We start from the raw sequence: 18,860 nt of genomic DNA, 5'->3' as shown, positions 1-18,860 counted from the left end.
GAATAATTTCACGAGGGCGTAGCCCGAGTAAATCATTCTGGCGACGTAGAACCGAGTTTGAGTGTATTAATTTAGGTAAAACACGATTTTGCTTTACATTATTTCGATTCTAATATGCCCTTAATCTAAAACAGTAGATAAAAATATAGTAGCGCTCTTTCTTGGTCGCAACAAAAATATTGACGTCATCGCACGTTAATGTGACGTCATTTTAGCGTAAGCGTGTTTTAACAGAAACAAGCATATTAGAATTGTTCTTATTCCCACATAATGTTTGTTCGTGGGATAATATTATTTTAGTTGTTTTACTTGATCCTATTACAATCTTTGATTCTGCAACTTTCTACAATTTAGCATATGCCTTTAGGGTTATAGACGTCTAAATTTGTCCCTAATTTTATATGATAACTTTTTCTCATGGTAGGATCTATTCCTACATGCGTTTCTACACGATAGCATATGTAAAACAAGTAGATCTATATTTGTCGTCTCAAAGGAAAACTAAAAATTGATATTTAAGTAAAAACAAAGATCATTTACTGAAACATTGGAATCATATACATGCCTCTGGATTGTTTTAGAGCGGGCAATAGCAAATATATTTCCCAATGGTATAGGAACTACGAAATCTGTGTAAATTAGTACAAACGATTGAACATACATGAATTAAGACAAAATTTATATTTTTTCATATATGATCAAAATATCATGTACTAGAAAAACACCAGATATTCAACTTCCGCTCATGACTACGCTATTGCTGAAAAACTTGCAAGTTGTGGTCACTCGGTGGAAGATTTTTCGATCTTAACACTGACACAAAATAAATATCTTTTATAAAAGTCAACATTGTAATTAAACATTTTCAATTAAAATTATGACATCAAAGCCGAGGAGTTCGTCTTCCGAAAGCCAAAAGAGAAACCAAACTAGGAATATATTTAACAGTTCTAAAGCTTCTTTCTTTTAGGTCGTGTTAGAGTACATTCCAACCCATAACTGTGAAAATTGAGGCGATAATTTGTAGTTAATGCTCTTCTTGTCCGCTATTTGGCAACTTTTGAAACTCTGTACTATAACGTGTTAGCTTACAAAATCTGAAGTCTACAAGGACGGAAGCAAACGCGAAATAGGATCTCGGCCAATGAGCATTAATGAAGGTATTCTGGTGGCAAAAAAGCAATGTAACGCCTCATATGGATTTTTAATTCTCATTTAGATGGAAATATTATTAAAATGTGTTATCATCTAAGCACCCATCACTGAAGCCAGACGACTTTAATGACACGTGTTTGTATTAACGGTATCATTTAAGAAATTCTGTCTGTGAAAATAAATTCATTATTGCAAATGCCTTTTCTAGGGGACGCGAGGAGTGCTGCACGATTTTGAAAAAACCATTATCATAGTAAGAACTATTTATGGTTTTGACTGTGTCTATAACTAAAAAGTAAAATAAAATGCTTCTGTATTTTTGCGACAAAATTTAAATCTCAGTTTATTATTCGATATGAAACTGCATTGAAATGTTTACAAGCTATTGACCGTGCGTCTTTGGTTATGTTCGAAAGTACATGTGTAAGAAAAATTGATATTCATTAACGGAGATTGCCGAAGTCGCATACGGAAATAAACGTAAAGGAACGGAAATAGCCGATTGTCATTACGGGTCCATTACCTTAATTGAATTCCACATGTAATCGATTTGATCAGACTGGATATAAGAAAACAGCTGAAATTGCAAAGAAAGATAAAAATGAGCTGCACAATGAGAAAACCAACATAGTGCATTTGCGACCAGCATGGATCCAGACCAGCCTGCGCATCCGCACAATCTGGTCAGGATCCATCCTGTTCGCTTTCAAAGCCTACAGCAATTAGAGAAACCGTTAGCGGACAGCGGATCATGGTCTGGATCCATGCTGGCCGCAAATGCACCATGTTGGTTTTCTCATGGTGCGGCTTAAATTGACAATCTGAATCCCAGTCTGGATAAACTTACATAAAGCTTATTTGATAAGTGTCGCAAATTTAGATGATGCTTCCGTGAGAACGGATAATTGAATGCACAAGAGACTGATTCTCGAAAGACGAATCGAAATGTGTACATCAATTTCTTATATTACCCCTGAATGGACAATGAGAAGAAATTGTATTTTGAAAATGCCCATTATCATTGGATACAATTGTACCTCTAAAGTCTCATAAGATCTTTGCTTAAAATGTTGCTGCCACAATTTTCGTTATGAACATAAAATACATTAGTTTCTTGTTTAATCCTATTGCCAATAATTGTATTCTCTTATATTGTTCAAGGGTTTGAATAATGATAGAACCATAGTAGAAAATTTTGTTGAATCTGTTGTTTTTATTGCTTCCCTTTATGGCTCTAACTGTAAAAGTTCATGTGCAGTATTAGAAGTAGCGATATTCTAACCATGTAATCATGCATTACATCAATTTAGACAGTTGATCCATCAGTTTTTGACATAAATATTGAAGCCTTATAAAACTTTAATTGCTTAAATGAAAAATTCTCAAAATAATAAAAGCTCTTAAGGTGTTTTCAGTTTTTTTCTGTACTGTTTATAAATATTTAAGGTTTTATTGAATTTGTTCAAAATAGGTTAGGAATATGCAGCCCCACCAGCCCCGCTAACGCCCTTGAAACCATTTAACTATGCTTTAGAGTTCCGACGCAAACAGCTTTTCCAGAGTTTAATGAATAGACGTCATACAATAAAATAGTCCGATAACTGTATATCATTTCGCGGAGTAATATCTCAATATTTTAGCAATGACTGTAAACCAGGATACGAAAGATAAGTTCACCAAGGATCTTATAGGCATATTAACGACTGACATACAAGTAACGGAATTAATAGGGAAATTATATTCATACTATCATGAGTGGTTATCAAAAAGAATAATTAAGAGCATGGCCCCTTGCGATGAATTATTATTCATGAGCAGGTTCATGAACTTTGCACTATCTAATGGGCTACAGACAAGATATGATACTGTATGATTAAGATTTCCTGAAAGATAAGTTTAATTTCTTTGAATATAGTTGACAATTTTCTGTTATGTGGCCAGTTGTGTAATTTCCGTTACAATTGTACTAGAAACAATAGAAAAACGAAAAGTAAGAATAGATTTCTCGGCGCACCTAAAGCAAATTTGTATTTGAGCCGCGCCATGAGAAAACCAACATAATGGCTTTGCGGCCAGCATGGATCCAGACCAGCCTGCGCATCCGCGCAGTCTGGTCAGGATCCATGCTGTTCGCTAACAGTTCGTCACCTTAGTGCAAAAAGTGAATAAGTCCTTCTTTAAGTCAATGCAGTTATCCACTTTTTGCACTGAGGTGACGAGTTTCTCTAATTCCAATAGGCTTTGAAAGCGAACAGCGGTCGCAAAGCCACTATACTGATTTTCCCATGGCACGGCTCATTTAAATTATGTAATTTTAAAAGATGTTAGTTTTAGTGCTGTACTATGCTATCAACAATCTATAACAGAAATTGTATAAATATGCCTTAACTCGAGTCATTAATGTTCGATGTCTTGCAAAGCAATCGGTGGCAAAGATATCCCGAGGCCGTGCAAATTCTTTTTTTTTCCTTTGAAAAGGACATTGACTTGTTAATGGTAGAAAAGACATCTTGCCTCATTCCGAAAAACGGCTTTTTCAAAGTAGTTCGCCTATAGGATAATCAATGATCCATTGTGCTGACTGGTTGCAACAGCCTTACAATGTCATAGCGTATTAAAAACATCTCGTTATTACTGGCGCGGATTAATATAAGCTGTAATTAGAAAATTGGAACGTGAATATATGGCCGGCTGTTAGCAATATGAAAGTTATTGCTACAAACTGACAGTTCTATCACCTGTGTATCTATGTTGTGTTGTTTAGATAAAAGCTTCCTATGAAAAATGTATAAAACAACAAATTGTGTTTTTTATTGATTCAAATCTAACAATAAACGTGTCAGTAGAAGACAGTTGTTGTAACATTTTATTGCTTTCTGATAATCAGAATACGTGTCGATAGTAAATAAACTTACTTTTTGTTACAGATAAAGCCGGCATTTCTAATGTTGTTGTTTTTTCTCAAGAAGGTAAAATAAATAAATCCATGTGTTTTGCAACAAAGATAAAGTAACTTATTCAGGAATTGACAATGAGTAATGATTTTCCCCCTTTTTTGATATAATTGGAAAATAGGCCGATTGAAATAATTGTTACTTCTTTTTATTGTTTTAGGATAACACCGTACCTGCCGTTCGGCGATAATATTTATCTTTATTGTAAATAAACTTTCTTTATTGTCTCAAAATTAAAACAAAACTTTCTGTTGTCAGATAAAACGGGTAACGTGTCAATAGAAAACATTGTTTTGGCGCCATTCTTTGTGTTTACGTATAACAATAAACGTGTTGACAGGAAACGAGATGCTTTTATTTTCAGGGTTGAAGCCAGATTTTCAGTTACCTGCGACAGTTGATGAATGTTTTTGTTATTAACAATATTTTATACGGTTTATTGATAGATATACAAGGAAGTGCGTTGATAGAAATGTACGGGGTTATGATAGAAATGGGGGAAAGTGCTACTTCAGAAATAAAAGAAATCGGTTCAACGGGCTGTCTTAATTATTTACATGTAGTTTGTTTTAACTTATTTCGAGTTTCTAGGAAATATGGCGACAGCTGCAAAAGATGACAGCGAAATCGTATAGAATTTTTGAAAACAAAAGTTTTACATACAAAAACATTTTTCGTTTCAGGTATTACAGGGAACGTATCAATAGACGACAATGGCGACAGAAATGCCGACTACTCTCTTTTGGACATGGATCCTGAAACTGGCGAATTTGAGGTAACCGTATGAGAGTATATGTTTTGTTTAAAGATATATAAAAAAAGATAACTTTTTTTTTGGTCAAAATCTCAGAATCCATAATGTAATTTTGTTTCAATTAAAATATATCAAATTATGTAGCATGGAATGCCATGTAATATATTGGTACATGACATTGAATACCATGTGATGAATCTGTATATATCATTGACTCCCATGATATATATGTTTTAAATATAGGTTTATAGCAATAAATCCCATATGATATATTAGCATATAGCATGGAATACCATTTGATATACAGGTGTATAGCATGGAATCCCATGTGATATATTGGCATATAGCCTTGGATCCAATGTGATATATAGGAAATTTTTATCAGATGCGATGCTTGATGTATAGTATTGTAACATTTTATCTAGTAGAAATTATCTTCCTTTATGTTGGATAATCTGAGTATGATTCCTTATGACCTTGAAGTAAGCAAGGGTGACAGGGGAAAAATTGAAAGTAATTCATACTCAGATAGAAAAAAAGCAGTTATAATGCAGATGGTGTTATGGTTAATTTGACTCGCAAGCCAAGCAAACCTTTAAAAAGTTCTATAAACAGAAATGCTAAAAATTGTAATTTGAGACAGGATGATGGCTTGCTTTAATACCAAATATAGTTGAAAGTCAGTACCTCGAATTTTAAAGGGTTCGGGTGCTTTTCTTCGAGATAACCGGAATTCGACTTAAAATGATATTTTGTGCACGTTGTTTTCGGGACGGAACTTGAAAATGTCTTCGAAAGAATTTATAATAATTATTAAACACATGTTTTTACAGGTGGTGGCTAACTATTTTGGAAATACAAAGCGTTATGAGCCTGTGGCAGGAAAGCATATAAGATGGGCGGGTAATTACGAACATGCCCCACCAGACACACCCAAATGTGGTTTTGATAATTCCAAATGCCCACCTGATGGTAAGTGTATTCGTATAAGCTACGATCCTACCCTAACAAATATGCTCGTATGAGGGTGAACACATTAAATAGTTACTCTTCTTTACTCTATATAGAATTGAGAAACTAACACGAGTATACCAGAACCCATTTTAAATGTCTGTAACTTACATTACAATATTGTCACTGCTGAATAAATATTACGTGATTTTCGTCATTTGCAACATTGCCAGGGATCTCTCATACGACATTTTTGAACCGCTACGAGTTTAATACGACGAAGCCGGTTATATACTTTCATTACTTTTAGAAAGAAGCCATCCTCATTGTGTCTAATTTTCAGACTCAACAAAACATCGTATAATAACCTCTGTAACACTGTAACACTCCTTTATATGCCGAAAACTAGTGCGGCTTGCTATGGCTTCATTTTAACATTTCAATGCGTTAACATTAATTGGATGGAAAATATTTAGATATATATAACTCTAAGCTAACTCAAAGGGGCATGCCTCAGATATAAGCAAATTATTTTGATATTTCTGAGTTTTTTTTTATAGTTGGTATAAAGTATTGAATAGTTGCTATAGGTTTTTAAATAGTTTTTTAAAATAAATATTAAGGTAGTATTTATTCAGTAACAAAATACTTCTTATTTACTAGTCTTAGAATTCAGATGCGCAGGGCCCAGTTGTTCGAAACTTTAACCGGCTGTTAAACTAACCGCTGGTTAAATTATGATTCAAAACACTAGTCTTGGTGGGAGAATCTAGTACGATGTTTTAATTTTATTGTAAAGATTTTTCAAAGTTCATAGTTCTTAACTCATACATTTGTTTTTCTAAGTCTTCTAAAATGTCGAAAAATAACCCTCAAAGTTAATCAACCGTTAGCTTAATCGCCTGTTAAAGTTTCGAACAACTGGGCCCAGGACTTGAACCACGAGGGCATGTGATGGATAGGTGAAATATTCGAGTATCTAAACGACAAAAACATCATGAAAGAAAAACTTATGGAAAATGGAAATTAACAATTAAAGGAACATGTCTGGAATACAAATAGAGTGTTTAAATAGATAAAAGTTTACTGCTGTTGTATTTTGAAATTAGCATTCGACATTTGATTGACGTATGACGTCACGACGTTGTGCAATTAGATATTTTTCCATGTTGCATTTTACATCCCGGATACTGATTACTGTTCAAACGCTATCCTTGAATATATAACTGTCGTAGAAACTTCATAACAAATGTAATTCTTTCATACTCTCAGACAAACGCCAGTAATAAAGTCAGATCTGTCACTTTTGTATATTCTCTGCAAGAATTTATTCGTCAATCGCCTATAAGAATTGTTAATTTGTATATTTATTACATGTTTGTGAGGTTACAAGCCACTAAATTATCATCAATCATTGTATTTATATCCGCCAGTCAGTCAAGAAAACGTTTGGATGCCGCCATCTTGGAACCTATGGAAATAAATTTTTGTTATTGCCAGATCAAAATCTAGTAGTAATGCAGTTGTAAACAAACTGATAAATTTCCTATTTGCATAAAATAGAATTTACCTAGAGAATAACTTCAAATGCGCTATTGTGCCAAAATTGTTCTAAACCAAATACAACGAAAAGCAACCATGGCTCTTAACAGGTAAAATCAGCCTTCTCTATATAGGTCAAGCGTTTGGAAGTTTTAAATAAGACCCACCACATGATAGTGACCTATGTTTTCCTCCCATATAAACTTCTTGAAAATCATTTGGTACTGAAAATATTTATTATTTTGCATAAATAACATAATGAACATAATTTTAGATTTATGATTTTAAATTAACTCAGAAAGACAACGATGTCCTGATTATATTGTATAAGTGTTTCATACTTAAGAGTTGTCCAAATCGTATTATATAACATAAAAGTTTAGTATGAGGAAGAGAACTATGAAATTCGATTTCCTGTTTTACAATGAAATTAAATACAAATTGGCAGTTACTTCCCCTTTGAAGAAGACGTTTTTATAGTAACTGTAGAAATACCGAGACGATCTGTTTGGAACTAATTTATAAAAAGATACGAATTCATCAGCCATTATCTATAATAACTTGAGAAAACCGACAGTATGAGACGTTACGTACTCCATTCATAAGAAATATACCATATTTCTTTCTTTAGACAAACCTTAGAAATACGGATTGTCCAAGACGGTGTTAGGAATGCATTTATATGAAATGTACGACAATTTGGCCATTATTTAGATAAACCTTAAAAGTACTTGCAGAACAAGAAGATGTAATGGAATGTAATCATAATGCAATTGATCATCCACCAGCAATTATTTAAACAAACCGTAGAAGTACCGACTTGGCGAGACGATGTTACAGACTGCATTGATATGAAATATACCATATATCAGCCTTGATTTAGACAACCCTTAGAAATACGGATTGTCCAAGACAACGTTACGGACTGCATTGATATGAAATATACCACATATCAGCCTTTATTTACACAAACCTTAGAAGAGAAGTACCGACTGTCTGGGACGATGTTGCAAAATACATTGCTGTAAAATAGAAACGTACTCTATTAAATAGATTATTCATGCAAAACCCAAATTGATTTTCCTTGAAGATAGAATCTCGGTTAATGAACATGTTGTTTGAAAAGTTATGCCCTTATTCGTAGGCCATTGTTAATGAGTACATTTATTACATTACGAGACCTGCTTGGGCATTATTTCGCTGCGTGTTTTCCGGCGATCAGTCAGCTGAGTCGCTTCCGAAAGCTTTATAAAATATCATATCTAAGATTCCAGCACAGTTACAACATTCAGCTCTATATGTATTCTTTTCGTGGCGTGGCTGACATATCAATTGGATAAATCTTAATTGAGGAAATGGAAAACATGTCTTAAGTGCATATACAATTTTTGAACTTGTGTTTTATTTAAATGTAAAAGAAAACTCATAGAGAGCACACCACGTAAAACGTATTGACGTATAGTTTCCTTTGAACTGATGAAAATATAAAGTTCATATTGCCTTTAAGGTTTTTTTTATTAATTTTCACGTTTATAACCTTCAAAGTTAGTTTGGCAAGTATGCATCCCAGAAATGAACTCATTTACATGTCAATTAGTTATACTCAAATGCCCCAGTTATTAGGATCAAGTCTGAATGAATTTTGATGAGTATCTTTACAACGCTAGGAATGCTTCAGCCATACACAAGAGACAATTTTCATGCTTCATATAATCTTATCTAACCGGTCGAAATGAGTGTCGCATCCTACAACAACATCAAATCATCACTCTTTAATTTTGTGAAAGATTTTTTGTGAGATCATTGTGTCTCCCAGTACCTGATGGAGATATATATTGACCTTGTGTGTCTGTTCGTCTGGCAGCCCATCTGTCTGTCGTCTGTTACAAATGTTTGTCCGATTTACGAATTAGTCCTTTGAAACTAGAAATAGGATTTCAACTAAACGTAGCAAAAGGCTAGTTCTGTACATTACAGTTTATTAGCATCTCCTTATTGAATAATCATTATCGAAGTAATTATCCCTTAAAAGTCTTTATTGAAGTTTTTTCAGCATATCCGTTAATAATTTTAAAGAGTTGGTAGATATTTAAATAAAAACTATATTTACGGAGAAACCCACCCTGGGTTCTAGTTTCTTGCACCAAGTTCGCAAACAAACAATTTGAAGAATAGATCCTAATAACTGTTTTCAAATTGAACACTAAAAATGCTAGATTCTAAAACTGATTTGTAAACACAATTTTATGGCATTAGAACCCAAATACATCTTTAGCATGCTATTTACGTACTGATTTCATTGCCTTGCGTGACGGAAAATAATTGGCAAATGTTGAATTCAAGAACTAATGGATCAAAAGAAGAGTAATCAAAGTTTTGCGTAACTAAAGAAAATTTATCTTAAAGGCGGAAAAAGTATCTCAAATACCTAAAATATCTAAATGCGTGAAACAGAGCCAACACTTGACCATGTGAAGTTCATGGACGCTATGATTCTTTCTTGAGAATATTAGTTGTAGTGCTGTCTTTGTGTTGCGTGACTGATATACAAGATAATTTCCTCCTTGATTTCGACTCACCAAAACAGCAGCACAATAGGACGACAAATGAAAGAAATTGCCGATCTGTCGCGGGGCGATGACATGGTAAGACGACAGCTCGACAAATACGGACACAAGAACGGCATTTTTATATAAATATTAAATATATTTTTGTCGTTATTTTGTGTAAAATCTGTCGTTTTGTCGTGTTACTCATCCCGTGCAAAAGATACAGAACGATAGTTTTTTTTTGCATTTATCAAGGTGTCATTTGTCATTAGTTATAAGATTATTTGCCGTGGCAATACAATGACATGGCAGATATTTGCCATGGACATGCCATGGCATATTTTTGCCATGGAAAATATTTTAAAAATGAGATTATGATACAAAAAGTTATAACTCTACCTATACTTATTTCAGTAAATAGAAAAAAGACATTGTTCTTCAGAATATTTGAAAAGAAAAAAATGCCATGGCAATATGATAAACTTCCCTGCCGTGGCAGAATTATTTTGCCATTGCAATGCATTTTGCCATGAGAAAAGACGATCAGCCATGGCAAAATCGATTTTGCAATGGCAAATGCAAAGGCAAACTTTTCATACAGATTTGCAAAAAGAAATAGTACTGATATGAAATAATATCATCCTCACTCAGTAGATACAACAATTTAAAGCAGTTTTCATTTTTGTGCAGCGCATATAAATGTAGGCTGAAATTGCTTAATACCGGCGTGGCAAAAAGAGACCGGCGGCTATTATGAATGTTCTGAATGTTGATACTATTGCTCAGCAACAGAGAGATTCAGGCTCCTGCGCAGTGGTCTCCCCTTACCGTGAAGTGACCTCTGCCACGGATATTTGTTGTTGTTTTTCATCATTTGATATTACACTGCAGAAAATGGTTTCGTATACGGGAGTGTACGCATTCCGTATGCCCCTAATATACGGGCGTATACGGAAACATTTTTCCCGTATACGGAACATTCCATATAAGGGAGTCCCGTATTCTTTAATTGGACATTCATGTTTTTCTCACATGGATCCGTTCATTCATACTTAGCATAAATACGTTTCAACAGTTTATGTCAGTATTCAAAGTTAGGGATTGTCAAAGTCCAAAAGTATGTTTAAGGCGTAGGTTTTGATCATACTTTCAGGAAAGATACCTTTTATATGATATTCGTATATTAAACATATACGGGACCGTATACTCCCGTATATGCACATATTTCTCGCAGTGTTAGATTTTATTTATAGCAATTGTTTTGGGTATATTTCAAAGATAATGTTATAGCTAATGTATGTGATAAAATAAAAACTGAAGTCAAAAACATTTCTGCAATCATGTGATTTTCATGGTCACGTGGTATTTATAAAAGCCACTAGGGGAGATAATCTTTGCTTTGAGTTCGCGAGAGGTTAAGATGCATTGCCCATTTTTGTGAAAAATAACAACGCCGTTTCACTTTTTAGGCAAAAATCTAACTTATATTGATGAAAGTAAATATGAATAAATGTAAAAAGATATTAAATGCAGACGTGTTATTTTAAATTTCATAAATATTTTTTTTTCCAGAACCATTCCCAGAATATGGCATCGTCATTATTGTTCTTGGGTCCTTGCTTCTTCTAGTAGTCGTGGCGGCATTTTTCATATACAGGTAGGTAAATCATTAATTGTTTTTCTCATGTACATGTAACTATTCCTCCATTTTATAGTGTGACGGTCGTTTTAGTAATGTATCGAGAAGTCGTGAGTCAGATATCCAGGCGAAGTGAATCAGATACACGAGTGAGGTGAGTCAAATACCCAGGCGTGGTGAGTCAGATATTTAGGCGAAGTAGGTCAGATACCCGGGGTACAGAGTATGATACCCTGGTGATGCGAGTATGTTACTTTGGTCAAGTGAACTAGATACATGGGTAGGGTGAGTCAGATACCCAGGCGAAGAATTACCAAAGACACGATAAGTAAAACACAAAACAATATATAAAATAGGTTTATTATTCATCCATCAGTACCAGTTGAATATGATGCAGTTCATCTTTTAACCAATTCTTTTTCTAAATAAAAATAACTAAATTGGAAGAGAACAAACATTTAGAGAATAAGGCGCCATTGTATCGTTATTTTTGAAGCAAGACTAACTGAACCATCTTCCAATGTCATGCACACTGTCTTCAGAAAGACGCAACTAGTTTATTATCGTTAGAAGGCACGGTAAAATTAACATTTAGGTTGACCAAATACCAATATATAAGATGGAAAATTACCAAGCCTTGCCAAGTTTATGAGAACACGGTGTCAGTTTTATTGAATAAGGCTGTTCTTTTGTCTGGCATCTTAACATAGGTTTATGTTATTAAAGCAACAGTCCAAATTTGACATTTTTACATTTTGCTCAGACTTATTTTACGGTCTGAATCATGGAAGTCCGATATATAAATCCGGAAACAATTTCGATTTTGGAGAATTTATTTTGTTGGGTTTAACGTCGCAACGACACAATTATAGGTCATATGGCGACTTACCAGCTTTGATGGTGAAAGAAGACCCCAGGGGCGCCTCCGTGCATTATTTCATCACGAGCGGGCACCTCGGTAGAACCACCGACCTTCCGTAAGCCCAGCTGCATGGCTTCCTCACATGAAGAATTCGAACGCCCGGAGCAGTTCTGTATTCGATGCATTTTTTCTTTTTGAATTTTAGTCACTGACAAAATGTATGTGCATTTTAATTTGTTGAGGAAATTAATATTTGCTGAGCGGTGAACCGGAATCTGTTTGAAATACTGTTAAATGTACCTGTAACCGCAGCTAATATGTTGTTGTTCCTCGTGGTTTTTCTATATTTATCATTCTTTAAAAGCTTTTTCAATTTGTAAATCACTATTTATACAAATATATTTGAAATAAATTAAAAAACTAGGGATATGGTGAAAACTTCGCCGCCCGGACCACCTCCAACCCCTCCCCCGTTTCACAAAAGCAGCTTGGTTTGACTAAGACAAACATATCCTAATTTTCAAAATGGATCGTAGTCGCAATAAGTGTCTTCTCAATCTCTTTTCGTATTTCCTTTGATTTAAAACTTTCAGTTTAACAAAATTAAAGCTTTTGTTATTTTAAACTATGGGTCTTGAGGGTGAGGCTAGGGGATTGCCCTGGAGGATTTTGTCCTTCATTCTGTTTGCATACAGCTATTGAGACACGTTTATCAATAGCTTGCACATGAATTCTCCTAAAATAACGAAACCATTCTATCTGAAATTCATACACCAGCAAAATGTGAATCGGAGCACAACTGAACGAGTTTCACGTGTCTTTTATCATTATAGTCTTTACTGAAATGGGTTCTTTCCACTTAGGAGATATTAGTTCGTCTGTTGCTCATCAGAAGTGAGAATTATGTCGATATCTGTCGTCATAACAACATTACAATTCCCCGGATGTTACTTTGGCGCGGTCAAATTTAATGCCCATCGCGGAAATCGTCATCATCGCCGCGTTGAGAGGTCTTATTAAATACTCAACGAATTACAGTTATCAAATTATTGTTTTCTTCCTTGTCAGGGGAGTGCTAGAAATTTGTAACACTCATTGATTATTTTGCTTTCCTCGTAGGAGGCATTATTTCATCAAGATTTTCTGATTTTTGTCTTTTCTGTCAAAGAAATGTTGTTTTGATATGTACTAATTTCCATTCGTGAACTTTTAGTTTTATGACACACTTTCCATCACACAGGTCTATGAGAAAAGGTTTCATACGACTGTTTTTAATTTCAGGATGACTTAAAACAATAAACAAATCGTAGTTGTAAAACCAATACTTTTCAGAATCTGAGATATTGCGAGGAAACGTTGACATCATTTACAAAGAATTGTAACTCATAAATAATTAAAGGTTAGAGCTAGGCTACATCCACAACGTCAAGAATCGTCTAAGAAAAGGTCTCTATTTGGTTATGTAGTCAGACAGTGTTGCCACTTCCTCGTCCGCTCTAAAGAGATTCCTTCAAACTTTCCGTCTTTTAGGCCTATAACACCCTGGCCGCCATTATCAGTGATACTTAATTTCTTTCTTTTACGGCACCAATTGACAGCTAACTATGACATATAAAGATCTTTTATTACAAGTACTGAGGGCAGAGTATTGTTGCCGCCACACCGGAAGTCGTATAATTTATCATCGTTAGCTTTGGGAATTTGACATATTTTACAAATTTGATGACGCCAAGAAGCTATATACTTTTTGATAGAAAAAGCACGTGTCATATTAAGCTCGAAACAGGGCGAACAGAAACTAGTGTTAATATGTTATTAACACGGACATTGCACATGTACTAAAACAGGGAAAATACTCAATATACCAATTTCTGTTCAAAGGAAGCAGCGCATGCAAATATCATCAATATATATCTAAAATATGTAGAAAAAGGAAAATATATACACAAACAGAAACATAGTCTATAAATTAGCACTGTACGGCATCGCCTTGGACCGGCCAAATGCCTTAACTCCACCAGTGAGTTTAGTGCGGTTCCAAATTTACATTGTAGTGTTAATCACGTCTTAATGGCATGCAAAGTTAGGAGTTAGCGTTGCAGATTGAAATGGAATTCCGATAAAATTTTTAGACCCTTTGTTATATTATCTGGTCTGAATGTTTTGTTCTATCCGGTCTGTTTAAACCGCTGATTGTTTCCAGGCATATCAAGTTGGAAGCGGAGCTAGCGGAAATGAACTGGCGAGTCAAGTGGGAAGATATTATGTTGGGGACGATTGAGGGAGAGCGGAAAATGAAGAAGCAAGCAGCCAGCAACCTTAGCCTAGCACGGGTATGTTTGAATTTATTTTGTTTATTGGGACTATCAGCTAACAAGCGGAAGTGCTTAACTAGTTTATTCACCTCGCTATTTATAGTCTATAGGCGGAAAATGCCGGATTAATACGAACACGATAGTTCCCAACGGTAAATAACTAAAGAATTCCTCTAAGGTAATGGATTCCTAACGACAATCGGCAAATTACGTATTATCCGTAAGCGATTTCGGCATCTTCCGGCATCTTCCGGCATTTTCCGGCATTTTCCTTTGTTTTGTTTTTACTGAAATTACGTGCGCGTTGAGATACTTTACGTCCAAAAATGTCAAATTGCCGAGTGTCACAAGTCCATTACCTCAAAAGCTTTGGCATAGCTCAGAAGTATCTCTTTCAAACATGACATCAGATATATCAATCAGTAATTATTAAATCTATTTTATCATCTGGTTTCTCCGTTCTGAAATTTCCTGCCGGCACTTGGTACATGAGCTTTAAATCCAAAAATGTCAAATTGCTGGGTGTCACAGGTCCATTACCTCAAAAGCTTTGGCATAGCTCAGAAGTATCTCTTTCAAACATGACATCAGATATATCAATCAGTAATTATTAAATCTACTTTATCATCTGATTTCTCCGTCCTGAAATTTCCTGACGGCATCTAGTATATGATCCTTAAATCCCATAAGAAATTAATGTATATGGTATTGATATCCATCAAAAGATCAATGAGGTATAGGTTCATTATTACAAAGTTGAAGTTTCTACTTTAACTTAATATCAGTCAATACTACTATGAGCATAGCTTCATGTTAATATAGTAAAAAATTACCCAGACTAAGTGAACGCCTGATACTCTATATTTTGTTAAAACTTAACCAATGCCATTATTTACTTTTTACATTGTGCATGTTGATGGTTTATAAGTGCAGTTGAAACTCGATATCTCGAATTCCAAGGGATTGGGCATTTTACTTCGACATAACCGAAAGTCGACTTAAAGTGATGTTTTGTGCACGTTTTTTCCGGACGGTTCTTGAAAATGTCTTCGCGATAGCCGGCATTTTTAGATAAGCGAGTTCGAAATATTGAGTTTCAGCAGTATTTTGTTTCTAAATGAACACTTCAAAGCGCCCTTTTCTGATTTTTTAAAACATTTTTGATAGTCGCTCAAAGATGTCCTCAACAACACGAGACTTTTTACAAAAATATCACATTTTTTGTTATACATTACTTCTTTCGTATAATGCCCACGTGTTTGCGTACATATTTTGTAATTTTTGCGTACATCTGCACTAAATACGATGGGAGAACCCATGTTTACAGACCGAAGACTCCAGCTTCGAGGGAAACCTGTTAATTGAACGAACTCGTCCAACAGTCAACAGCTCATGTTGCACGTGGTGTAAATGTGGACAGTGTGACGTCACAGAACGTGAACGACGTGTTTGTTGTCGTCATATCGAAAAGCTAGAGGATAGATTAGAAGATCGTCTGCAAGCGGAACGCTGTATTACTTCAACCAAAGATTTTCAAGATGTCGTTCTTAATCCGCAAGTGTTACTTACTGTCTATATACACGTGATGTTAGCTAAGAAGCAACGTGGAAACGCTCCATATCAACTAACTCCATAGTAAGTGCACTTTTCTTTTGTTGAAATATTGGTACAAAATATATAAATAAATAAATATATATATATATATTTATATCTTCATAACAAATGATTTAACTTGGAATAGAAAATATTTTAAGGTATTGCCAGCATTACAACAAAGCACAATATAGCAATATTTCATATTATATTTAAAACATGAATACTTCTCAGAAGTCCATAGTGTTTGCTGTTGACTGGTGTTTACTTCATCTTTAAATTTTGCATGGCTAAAAAACAAGGAAAATATCAAACAAGGAATGTCATGGTCCAAAAACGCAGCCTCCCCAAAACGAAACCCACAGCACGCAGACGTGCACACTACAAACACACACACACACACGCATACAAAGCAAACACACGAGGATAAAACGAACAAATAAAGGAACACAGTGGGACAACGCCTTGGAACGGTCAGTGGCAAAAACACCACTGGGGAGCTAAGGTCAAAATTTGAAAAAATAGAGATTTTAAAACATCTCTGATATAACATAATTAAACACTTAATGAATGGCTTACAGGTCAATAGTAAAATCTGTTGACCCAAGGTTCTTCATATCTTGGTCAAAAGGTTTGGCTATTGGCCGGAAAACCTTTCATAACGTGTATGAAATATTACTTCTATATAATTGCACTTATAAGAGCTATTTGATAAAATCGTATGCCATCTAAGAGAAATCCAACAAAACAGATCGCTTGTTCTCTACCACTTCAATTCGTATGTATTTTGAGCCACAATTCATATGGTATTGGCAGTTCTTATTATGATTTCACCTGGAATCTTCTAGTATTTTATTGACTTCATTATCTCTTAGATTTCTTTTATTCAATACGATTTATCATTTAATAGTTACGATATCACCTCCTGCAAAATGACATCTTTCCACGTCACTTTTATTACAAGGTCATGATGCCAATACTTTTATTCCAAATGAAAAACAGAAGTTTCCAAATATAGATCTCTGATGCCATATTCATATTAAATTGTCGTCGTAAATTTCGGCGTCTTTGATTTACAGATGAACGCCTTTATCTGTATTTGTTTGAATAAAGTGCTCCTTGTGCTGAATATTTCTCTATTATTTTCAGAACAAAAATCATAATTCATAATTAAAACGTCATTAAAGAGGTATATATGGAACTTTGTCATTTTATTCATTCATGTGTTATTGAAAATTGATCAAAGAGATATAAGAGCAAGTACTCTGTCATTGAAGTCTTGTTAGGAAAGTCGTGATAATATAATATTATTCTTCAGTAACAGAAATAAAATCATAATGATATAGTCTTATTCGTCAGTAACGGTAATAAAATCATGATAATAAAGTCTTATTCTTCAGTAACTGAAATAAAATCATAATGATATAGGCTTATTCTTCAGTAATAGAAATAAAATCATGATAATATAGGCTTATTCTTCAGTAACAGAAATAAAATAATGATAATATAGTCTTATTCTTCAGTACCGGAAATAAAATCACGATAACATAATAAACTGGAAGTTCTTTTAAACAACCAATTGTTACTGTATGACATATAATTATGAATGTAGTTCTTAATTTATATATTTATTAAAGTGAAATACATATAATGAGGATTTTATACATTTAAGGTAAATATCTAAAGACAAGTGAAAGATGATTATTGGATATCATTAACAATTTAAAAGTAATTTCTAACTTCACATGAGGTCACAAGAAAAGTTTTTGTCGATAGAACAAAAGTACTGAACAAAACCTTGCAATTCTTATAAATTTAATTGTCAGCTATTCAACAGTCAGACATATTTCGGTAGACTTCTGCACTTAAAAGAAAATTTGATGTTCTTCTCGTTAGCAACATATCTTTAGTTCGCCTATTAAGTACTCAAAAAATTTTAACAAGCATATTAGGTTTATGGTACACACTGTACTAAGGCGTACACTTTGTACTATATTTTGCCTATTGCTAATAGCCCACAGCTAGTTGGGTTTCTCTATTTAATTTCAGCAAATGTCGCCTCATGGCAACCAGACAGTTCTTGTGTTGGCTGCATAGCGGAGAGGTTCTTCAGAGGCAGACAAAGTGGGCCATTCCAGCATGTGTCATACGAGCGATCAAACTTATGTTTCCGGAAGTTGGGGCGGAAATGACGTCAGGGGATGACGCATGCTCATTAACTCTTGAAGACATTCTTCCATTAGAAAATCATTCATCTGTCTAGTATATGCTTCCTGTATAAGATCTAATCGCCATTATAGCAATAGAGTTATTTTGAAATCAGCATTTATGAAATGAGTTTTTGAGGTCTATTACAGTTTTTATTGAGAAGGGGATTTTTTGAGTCACAAAAAGTGGCATATAAGAATATGTAAGTTCATTTTATTTACACTGAAATTGAAATTGTAATACTTTTCTAGTTGAATATGCATATTTCTCAATCAAAGACTACTATGATTTTTAATACACTCAGCACTAAAAAACAAAATAATGCAAAATGCAACCGT

General features: G+C 34.3%; 1 protein-coding gene across 9 annotated transcripts in view; it reads left to right on the top strand.

The window, feature by feature from the left end:
* The window catches only part of LOC123542075 (atrial natriuretic peptide receptor 1-like), an 802,781-nt gene that overhangs the window by 751,280 nt on the left and 32,641 nt on the right, over positions 1-18,860 (top strand). For all 9 annotated transcript variants that reach the window (XM_053531573.1, XM_053531571.1, XM_053531572.1 and 6 more), the window contains 4 exons: positions 4,793-4,884; positions 5,697-5,835; positions 11,478-11,562; positions 14,610-14,739. In XM_053531573.1, coding sequence (XP_053387548.1) covers positions 4,793-4,884; positions 5,697-5,835; positions 11,478-11,562; positions 14,610-14,739 — 446 coding nt within the window. The remainder of the gene's footprint in view (positions 1-4,792; positions 4,885-5,696; positions 5,836-11,477; positions 11,563-14,609; positions 14,740-18,860) is intronic.

The sequence above is a fragment of the Mercenaria mercenaria genome, chromosome 19 (assembly GCF_021730395.1).
Source record: "Mercenaria mercenaria strain notata chromosome 19, MADL_Memer_1, whole genome shotgun sequence".
NCBI lineage: Eukaryota > Metazoa > Mollusca > Bivalvia > Venerida > Veneridae > Mercenaria > Mercenaria mercenaria.
This window is presented reverse-complemented; position numbering and strand designations above follow the sequence as displayed.